This window comes from Neomonachus schauinslandi, chromosome 1 (assembly GCF_002201575.2).
Source record: "Neomonachus schauinslandi chromosome 1, ASM220157v2, whole genome shotgun sequence".
NCBI classification, from domain to species: Eukaryota; Metazoa; Chordata; class Mammalia; order Carnivora; family Phocidae; genus Neomonachus; species Neomonachus schauinslandi.
The window spans coordinates 63,825,343-63,836,198 of NC_058403.1; the positions used below are offsets into that span (position 1 = coordinate 63,825,343).

Genomic DNA, 10,856 nt, shown 5'->3' on the forward strand with positions numbered 1-10,856 from the left:
CCCAGGGTCCTGGGATCGAGCCCCTGCATTGGGCTTCTGGCTCAGCAGAAAGCCCTCTTCTCCTCTCCCACTCCCCCTGCTTGTGTTCCCTCTCTTGCTGTGTCTCTCTCTGTCAAATAAATGAATAAAATCTTTAAAAATATATATATATATATAATATACTCAACTTCCCCAGAAAAAGTGAAAAAGTGGACGTCAAACAATTACAAAGGACTATAGCTGCCATTCTGGTGACATGTATGCTAAACAAGTCCTTATTAGATGGTGAGGTACATGAAGGCAAGAGTATACACATTTATTGCTTTTACTTCCATCTCCCAATCCAATATTTTTCACAAAAAATAGTTTTTATAAAACTAGGTAGAACGAATACCTGAACATCAATTTCAGACAATGTTTTTATCTGTTTTAGACTCTTAAACATAAGAATAGATTTGTGTCCTACAAGAACAACAGGCCAACAGCTCAGACTCTGGAAGGGCTGTGGTTATATAAAAGAACCATCTTTAAAAAAAAAAAACTAAAAAAACCCGAACCATCTTCTTTTCCAGAAGGGGGAAAAAGAAGTGTTCTAACTTTCTTTGTATGCCAACTTCAATATGCATAATAACCTTATTTTCTTTTTTACAATATAGGATGCCAGAGATCTCATCCAAATATATACTGTCAAAAACACAGAAAACGCTGGGCGCCTGGGTGGTTTAGCTGGTTAAGCATCTGACTCAGTTCCGGCTCAGGTCATGATCTCAGGATCCTGGGATCAAACCGTGCGTTGGGCTCCCCGCTTAGCACAGAGTCTGGTTGAGATTCTCTCCCTCTCCCTCTGCCCCTTCCTCTCTGCTCATGCCCCTCCTCTAAAAATAAATAAAATCTTCAAAACAAAACAAACCACGGAAAACACAAGGCTCTTTACTACAACATTGTTTGTAATAGCAAAAACAAAAACGAACACCTGAAGGGAAAATACACCATTAATAGGTGACCAGCTGAATAAATTAGGATAAAGCCATATAATACACTAATGTGCAGCTATAAAAAGGAAGGTGAAATAGTTATGTCTATTTATATTAATAAAGAGTGATCTTCAGAATATCTTCAGAATATATTTTTAACTTAAAAAGTATGATGGGGGGGGTGCCTGGGTGGCTCAGTCATTAAGTGTCTGCCTTCGGCTCGGGTCATGATCCCAGGGTCCTGGGATCGAGCCCCGCATGAGGCTCCCGCATGAGGCTTCCTCTCCCACTCCCCCTGCTTGTGTTCCCTCTCTCGCTGTGTCCCTCTCTGTCAAATAAATAAATAAAAACCTTAAAAAAAAAAAAAAGTATGATGGAGGAAAATGTATATATTATGTAACCATTTACATAAAAAGGAGGTGGAAGAATAACATAATTATATGTATTTGCTTATTTTAAAAATGGTAGGACTATAAAAAAATTTAAATATTTAACTCTGGGGGAGAGAAGAAATAGGATAGAAGAAACAGCTATAAAAGTTAAACTTATTTGACTATAATCCTTGTTTTGTAGATTTTACTTTGGAACTATGTAAATATTTTATAGTAAATATTTTATATTTTATATTAATGTTGACATAAAATTTAAAGTAAAATTAATTAAAAAAAAATGTTTTTCAGGAGGGGTGGGGCCAGAGGAAGAGGGAGAGAGAGAATCTTAAGCAGACTCCATGCCCAGCAGGGAGTCTGATGTGGGGCTCTATCTCACAACCCTGAGATCATGACCTCAGCCAAAATCAAGAGACAGACTTTTTTTTTTTTTAAAGATTTTATTTATTTGACAGAGAGAGACACAGTGAGAGAGGGAACACAAGCAGGGGGAGTGGGAGAGGGAGCGGGAGAGGGAGAAGCAGGCTTCCCGCGGATCAGGGAGCCTGAAGCGGGGCTCGATCCCAGGACTCTGGGACCATGACCTGAGCCGAAGGCAGACACTTAACAACTGAGCCACTCAGGTGCCCCAAGAGTCAGACTCTTAACTGAAGGCAGCTGCTTAACAGACTGAGCCACCCCAATGATTAAAAAAATTTTTTATATGCAATCTATAATAAAAGTAAAATGAATAAACAAAGCTTGGGGCGCCTGGGTGGCTCAGTCGGTTAAACGGCTGCTTTCAGCTCAGGTCATGATCCCAGGGTCCTGAGACTGAGTCCTGCATTGGGCTCCCTGCTTGATGAGCAGCCTGCTTCTCCCTCTCCACCACTGTGCTCTCTTGTGCATGCGCTCTCTCTCTCTCCCTTCCTCCCTCAAATAAATATTAAAAAAAGAAAGAAAGAAACAAAGCTTAATGAGGCATAATCACAGAGAGGAAATACTGAACGCTTCTTTAAGAGGGAAATTTATATCATACCTAATAAAATATACCAAGGGAATAAAAAGAAATGCAAAGAGATCTTAAATTACTTTCACTTAGTGGTGGTAGTGTCAATATTATTCTTCTAAGACTACTGTATATAGAGTGTAGGACAGAACATATACTATCATTGAAAAATAGAATTTTTAGTGTAAGAGAAAGAAAATATAGATGTAAGATTGTTAAGCCCCCCAATATTTACTGAGAAATGTCAATATATATTAACCTTTGAGATAAAAAAAGATGTATTTTATCTTTGAAAAACTTTATCAAAGTATTTTCTAGCTCTGTCCATTAAAAAACCCAGAAAGAATAACCAACTCTGTAGCAATTATCACTCCTATCATCCAGACTGTGGTCTTTATCATTTCTCACTAAAAGAGTAAGGTCTCCTTGAAGAAAAGGCTGATTCCAAGTCTGGGAAAGAAATGTGTAAGATGACCCTAGAACACTACCATGCTAGAAAGTGAAGAAGCTATCAAAGATTAGATTACTAAGACTTATTCAAGAAGTTTTAAAACAAACATACAACAAAAAATACCTTGTTGGTCACTTCTGGAGGAACCCATGAAACAACTAATTATTATAAATTTTGGTAAATAAAGGGATATAATCAAATATATATATCCTGTATTTGTTATATAAATTGTACCTCAGGGTAATCAAATAGCTGACATGGGAAACTATTTCAGCTTATAAATTTTTTTGGTTAAAGATTTCATTTATTTATTTATTTATTTATTTGAGAGAGAGAGGGGGAGAGAGAGAGACAGGGCAAGTGGCGGGGGGTGGGGAGGGAAAGAAGGGGGAAAGAATCTCAAGCGGACTCCACGCTAAGTGCAGGGTGGATCCAACAACCTGAAGCCGAAACCAAGAGTTCGATGCTCAACCAACTAGGCCACCTAGGCGTCCCCCAGCTTATAAATTAAGAAGGAATAATAACATTAGAATATCCACATTTTGTAACCCTTTATAAATTAATGGATTTAGGCAATGATCAATGGTTACAAGCATCATAAAAAGACAGACATTATGTTCTTCCTTAGGAAAGTACTCAACAATACATATGAAGTAGTCTTGAATTTTATAAAAATATATCTAATCACCAATTTGCAGGAAATACAGAAGACAGAGCAACATATTAACAGTACAGTAATCCAATCAGCAAAATTCAGATCAAGAAACTGCACATCAACTGACCCAGTTTCTTTAGTACCAAAGTTTAAGAGAGAGTCGTCCATAAATTAAAAGAAACATCAGACATACATCAGCCAATTATAATACATGGACCTTACTTAGATCCCAATTCTAACAAAGAAACTTAAAAACATATATATATACACACACACAACATACTGGGAATAAAAATAGTAGATATTTAATTATATTAGTAATTTACTATTTATTTGTATAGGTAAAGACAATGGTATTGTTAACTAAGCTTTTAAAAAGAAAGTCCCTATCGTTTACACATATATACTGAAATAGTTACAGATAAAAATAATAATATCTGTGATTTGCTTCAAAATAAAGGAAGTGGGGAGCAGAGGGTGGTATAGATGAAACAAGAGTGGCCATGAACTGATCATTGTTCAAACTGTATAATGGGTACATGGGGGTTCATTATTCCATTTTCTCCTTTATTTCTATTTGAAATCTTCAATAATAAAAACAAGTATTTAGAGTGACCAAAGAAAAGATCCTGAAACGAGTAAAATTTTTGTAGACAGATACAGGAAAAGAAAATCACTTGGGACATTTTATGTTAAGTGGTGGGAAAATAGGTATTGGCTCAGCTTTGGACCAATATAGATTTGCTAGGAGGTAAGTAAACCTGGAGGGTAGACTCAACAGACGTATTACTATAACCCTCTCTTGGGAATTTTGCCAATTCAAAAGAATATGACCTAACTACTTTCATAACACTATATATTTTTTCTTGTTTTATAGTTATTTGTGTCATCTTTTTTCTCCTTATTAGAGGAATTAAAATATTTTATTAAGCATCACATTATTCTGCAATCATTTAGTATTTGTTTGCTGAATTAAGAGTTGAAACAAAAAACTGGTCTAACCACTGTGCACCTCTTATTAAATGTCCACATGTCGTTTTTTAAATCTAGTGTTAAGATCTCCTATTACTTTTATTTTATAGTCCCAAAAATGTTTTCTCATATGTTAAGTTCACCTTATAGACCAACAATGCTATACTGTGAGCAGGAAAGAAATGAGTACAATTTTACCAACATGGAAGCTAAGTAGAGAACAGATCAGTAACTGCCCAAAAGCACTTAACTTAGTAGCAAAGTTGGGTCTCAAAACTAGGTCTTCAGGAACTAAATCTAGGGTTTCTTCTGCTTCATAAATCCATCACCATTCTAAACTGAGAAGTTCAAAGATTACCCTAGATTTAGGCACTTCAAAAGGGATATTCTATTGTGCAGGTTATCTTGAATAGGACCCTGCTATCTTAAAACCAGAATAAAGTACTAAAGTAAATTTGTATTACAAAAACTGTGTCGTTTAGTTCCTACTATGGTCAATTTAACCACCAATCCCAACCAAGTTTGATAAGTCCAAATAAAATTATACAGGAATCAGATTTTTAAAAATTCCTAGCACTGAATTCAATAGGAATCCTGACACCTTGTCCTAATTATCTAGCTACCAAATTCCTGCTTTGGTACCCATTTTATTACTATAAAGTTTAAAATTATAACTATTAAGTAAAATTCAATACTCAATCTTAAAACATTTAGAGTCAATGCCATTTTATTTTCTAGAGTCATTCCTATAAAGGATAAAATGCAAAAAATTATATTTAGATAGCTAGACTTTGAAACTTAACACCTAATTTTCACAATGTCATAGTTAAAAAATAATAATCTGTGTGTCAACCATACATCAATAAAATTTTTTTAAAGATCTGAACAATCTAATTATGATTATAATGACAATAATGTTTCTAATCAGCAATCACAACTTTAATCATTATACTGGATAAATTCCTAGCCACTCTGTTATGAGTTCTTTCACTGAAGATGACATTAGGTACTAAAAATTAAGTAACACCTTCATAGAGTCTGTACATATTTAAAATTATAGAAAGTTTAAACTTTAGCTACAGTTATACTGTATCTGTAAATGGCAGTATAATGTTTAATCTGATCATATATATATTTTATAATTTTATATGATATGCCTGCTTCCTTTTTAGTCTATGCCATAATAAGGGTATCAGAAATTAAATAAAAAGGTGTTATGGCCGGCAAAATTAAAATCCACAAATGTCTGTGAAAAAATTCACTTGTCAGAAACATAACACGGTGTCTTTAATATGAGAGTCATGAAAGTTTAAAAGGTAAAGGTTTCACACCTTAAAATTATACAAGAATTTAATGAAGCTCTAGCAATACCTTCTTTGCAGCTTCCCCCCCTTGGCATTATATGCAATAATACAGTTAAAACATATCCAACGCTTTCCTTGGATGATATTAAGTAAATGGGAAATTGCTCCATTTTTACATACCTTGACATAGATCACAGGGAGCGTCTGTTTGGCTCGACTATAGTGTCTGGCAACTCTGTATACTGTTTCCGGAACATAGTCCAGCACCAGATTAAGATAGACTTCATCTTTCTGAAAGAGTTTATTAAAAACAAACAGAAAAACAAAATTAGAAACTAGTCTTTTAAATATTCAGAGTAAAATCTCTATACATTTAGTTATTCAGATTTTTTCACTTATTCACATTTTTAAGATTCATGCATTCAATTTTAATTATACAAAAGTAATTCAGAATATAACCATAATAGTAAAAACAAGTCTACCATACCTTTTTACTAATAATTTCATGGAAAAAAACATAGCCATTTCAATACTGCTAAGATTTCCAATTATATTTAAACTATTATTTTGGTAATAAGATTTTAGAGGATATCACCTGTCACAAAATTTCCTGTTTTCTAGTTTGAGAATCAGTGCCCTCATATCCTATCAGGAAAGCTGTCATGGTAGTAGAGTGAGTACTAAAAAGGGAATGAAGATTTCCAGCCCTCTGCTGCTAACTAAGGTATGCTAACTAACATATCACTTAATCTCTCCAGGCTTCAGTTCCTTCAACTAGAATATGAAAAATTGGACTAGATGTTCTTCAAAATTTCTCTAAGCTCTACAAAAAAGATTCTATGGTTATCTGATAGTCTATAATTATAATAATCACTTGTCTTCTACAACTAACTGAAAGAAAAAGAGTAATTTATAAGGCAGCAAGTTACCATACTCACAAGCTTATTGCAGGTCATATGTTTAAACATCCTTTCTCAGCAGCCTAAAGACACTAATCCAAGATCAGTAGATAGAAAGAAGGAAATTCCAACTAAGTACCAAGTAGGAAAGAGGAACAGAGTGCTATCTTTACTCTGTTCCTGTGAACAGTATCAGATAGGTAAACTGAAGCAGAAAACAAAGTTGAGAATCACTGTGTTCAAGTCTAGAATTGGCTACTGAAGGGGAAAATCTGTAGGTAAGCAAACTTTCACAATCGTCCCAATTTGAAATCATGTTACCTACCAAAATGAAGTGAAGAATTTCAATTTTCAGCATTTATTGAGCATTTTCTATAGGTCAGTAGCCACTGCAGAGGAAGTAAAGGTGGACGTATAAAAGAGACGACATCTAAGTTGAGTATGAAAGGTGCATTTAAGGCATAGAAAAACTGTATCAAGATGTGGGGTCAATGAAAACAGCAGAGCTCAGGAAACTGTTGAGTAAGACAGCATGCCATTGACTCTACTACCTTTTCATTATCCCTCACTCTTCCACGTTCTCCTCTCTTCTCTCCATATCCAGCTTAAATTACAAGGTCTACCATTACCCTCATTCTCTAACACACGGTCAGTAAACAACAGCAAAGGTCTGCTGCCTGTTTTTATAAATAAAGTTTTATAGAAACATAGCAATGCTCATTCATGTAAGTACTGTCTATGGCTGCTTTGGGGCAGAGCTGAGTAGTTATATCTGAGACCATAGCCTGCAAAACCAAAAATATTTACTATCTGGCCTTTTATGAAAAAATGTGCCAAGTCTGCTCTAGCATATATCCTTCTCTTATATCATACCTGTTTGATAAACCACAACTCTGGTTAAATCTAGCTGCCCATTCATTCCATGCTTGTACCCAAACTGCTGAACATGGCTACAAAGAAACCTAAAACTGTGCTGCTTGGTTTCACAGTAAATTCATCATCAAGAAATTCAATTGGCCCAGCAATCATATATTTGCCTAGTCCATTCACTTTTCCCAAGTACTTGACTTCTTCTTTCACTTTGACCTCCAATACCTGTCTTCCCATCCTCACCCCCAGCTGGTGACCTTGCTTGCACCACTACATGTGCCCATCTACAGCATCTAACCCTATCATATGCTCCTCTTTCCCTTCTCTTACTAGGGATAAAGTGACCAAGCTCCTTTTTAAGGTAAACCCTGCTACATGTAAAAAATGATTCTATTCTGCTTTTCCTAATCACAATCAGCGCTTCAGTAATTTTCCTAACTCTCTTCATTAATTATTCTCTCTCTGTGGGAGCATTACAATCCGCACACAAACTTGCTGTTATTTCTCCCATCGTTAAAAAGAAAACTCTAACTGCACTAATTAGCACATTTTCTGCCCTCCTTTAACAGTAAAATTCCTCCAAAGAGGTGTCTAAACTGACATTCTCCAATACCAGTCTCTTCTCACTCTCTCTGAAACTTACTCCAAATAGGACTTGATCACCACTGCTCCACCAGAATTGTTCCTTAAGATCAGTAATCTCCTTGTTGCTGAATCCAATGTCAATTGTCAGTCATCATCTTATCTCTCCTTTCTATTTGACTGAGCACTACTATTTAACATAGTTGGATCATGTTCCCTTCTTTTGAATATTTGCTTTACTTGGGTTCTAAAACACTTTACTCTTCTGGTTTTCATCTTACCTTAAAGACCACTCTTCTTGCTCTCCCATTTCTGGCTCATTCTATTCCCCTTTCTCTCTTAAAGAATGGAGGATCCCAGGACTCAGTCAGATCTCTGTTCTTTATGTAAGCTCACTCCTGTTATGATCTCATCCAGTCAGGTGGTTCGATACTACTCTACATTGATGACTCCCAAATTCATATATATATGCTGGACCTCTGCTTTTAACTCCAGACTAGTATGTCAAATTGTGTACTTGACATTGCTCAGGCTAAAAACCTTAGAATCATCATTAATTCCCCACCCTCCTCTTTCTCTCACACACAAAAAAATACACCAAAAAAAGTATTAATGGTTCTACCTTTAAAATTTATTCAGGATCCAACCATTTCTTACCATCTTCACTGCTACAATCCTAGTCTGAACCACGAGCACCTCTCACCTGGATTATTGCAATATCCTCCTAAAAGGCCTTCCTGCTTCCACCTTTACCCCTTTGGTCTAATATCAACAAAACAGAAGCTAGATGGTAGCTCTTCCACTCCACCTCATTAAGATTTGTTCTTATAAGTGGTCTACAAGGTCCTCCACACATACTTATTTCCCTGTCCTCTACTCTACTGCTGCCCTGTTGCTTGCTCTTCTCTACTGACAATAGCTTCCTGCTGTTTCTTGAACACATCTGGCAGGCTTTCACATTCATGGCTTCTACACTGATCACTCCTTCAGCCTGGAATGTTCTCTCCCTCAGATATACATACTGTTCACTTGCCTCAACTCCTTCAAATCTTTGCTAAAATTTTACTGTTTTAGAGTGGCTTTCCCTAATTGGGCTTTCCCCAATTTCTCCACCCCACACTCCTACCTGCCCTCCCCCCTTTATTTTTCCCCATGATACTTATCATTTTCTAACCACATAGTTTACTTTGTATTGTCTGCTTCCCCCTCAACTAGACTAAGCTCAATGACAGATAAGATTTTTGTCTGTTTTGTTCACTATTCTTCTCTACCTAGAATACTGCCTAGCACATAGTAGGTGCTCAATAAATATTTGCTGAATAAATTAAGCTCAAAGGGAATGGATATTATTTAAGAATTAGGATGGCAGTCTTACAGGTCTGCTTTAACTCAAACAGCACTGTGAAAAGTGGGTATGGAGAGGGGGAAAGAGGGAAGGTGAGAGTGAAAGCAGTGTGAGCTTCCAGAAACTTCCTACAAGTGTCCAAGACCTAGACTAGGGCTTAGGCAATAAGGACTGAAAGAAAAGGGAGATTGAGAGGGGCAGGCATATTGGCTACCTAAACATGAGAGTAATAGAGAACCTGAGAAACAAAGAAAGGATTAATTAAACAGTCTCTAAACTTGGGTGACTAGGCAGGTAATGAAACAAGGAAAGCATAAAGAGGAAAAAGGTGTGAAGGAAAAGTTTTAACTTTTACTTAATGGATCTTGGATCTCAGAACATTTTAGGCGGCTATGTTCCACAGGTAGCTGGAAATGCAGGTCACGTCAAAACTCAGAAAAGAAGAATAGAGTATGCGTAGAGATTTAGACAACAGCTAAAACTGAGAACAGCCTCACTCACCTAAGAAGAGTGTGCACAGTAAGAGAGTGAGAAGAAACTGAGTTTGGAATCCAGGAAAACGCTAACCTTAAGGAGCAGATTACATTAGGGGACAACTCTGTAAAGACTAAGAAACAGAACTAAGAGGCATTAAAAGCATCAAAATGAGTTACTGCTCTTATTTGGGACCAAAATTTATGCCTTTCTCTTTAAAACCCTGATGTAATTTGACAGTTGTCATACCTGGAATGATCTAAAAAGCTTAGAAAGTTAATTGCCCTTCTGTTTCCATCTTAACTCTAGTGCTTTTGGTGTCTGAAGTTATATAAAGAAACAACTAAATGGAATGTATGCATGCACATATATGTGTGTGTGCACATGCTCACACCTGTATATAAAGCAGCAACTACTTAAAAATTATTAATGACCTTGAGATAAATAGGAGAAGATTATGTATATGTACTCTAGATGATTGGGACTTTAATCAGTGAACGTCAGAATTTATTATAAGGTCGTCCCTTCCTTTTTCAGTAATTTAATGAGTTCCTTTAAATGTGACATAACAAGGAAGAGCCCAAACAAAATGATCAAGTTTTACCTGTTAATAAAATGTTGGTATATGTTCACTTAGAAGCTCCTCTCTTTTCCAATTTGAATAGCTTCTTTTCTTTTTGAAGAAGCTGTTTTCTTTTCATATGATTAGAGGTGGTCTCTAGGCCACTGGACTGGAGTGGTGGGGGGTGGGAAGGATGGGGTGGCTGGGTGAGAGACACTGGGGAGGGTATGTGCCATGGTGAGCACTGTGAATTGTGTAAGACTGTTGAATCACAGACCTGTACCTCTGAAACTAATAATACATTGTATGTTAAAAAAAAAAAAAAGAAGATAGTAGGAAGGGGGGGAAATCGGAGGGGGAGACGAACCATGAGAGACTATGGACTCCGAGAAACAAACTGAGGGTTTTAGAG

At 36.2% G+C, this 10,856-nt stretch overlaps 1 protein-coding gene across 2 annotated transcripts in view; it reads right to left on the reverse strand.

Annotated features, from left to right (window-relative positions):
• The window catches only part of GSK3B (glycogen synthase kinase 3 beta), a 207,709-nt gene that overhangs the window by 81,447 nt on the left and 115,406 nt on the right, over positions 1 to 10,856 (reverse strand). For both annotated transcript variants that reach the window (XM_021692732.1, XM_021692731.1), the window contains exon 4: positions 5,893 to 6,003. In XM_021692732.1, the coding sequence (XP_021548407.1) occupies positions 5,893 to 6,003 (111 nt within the window). The remainder of the gene's footprint in view (positions 1 to 5,892; positions 6,004 to 10,856) is intronic.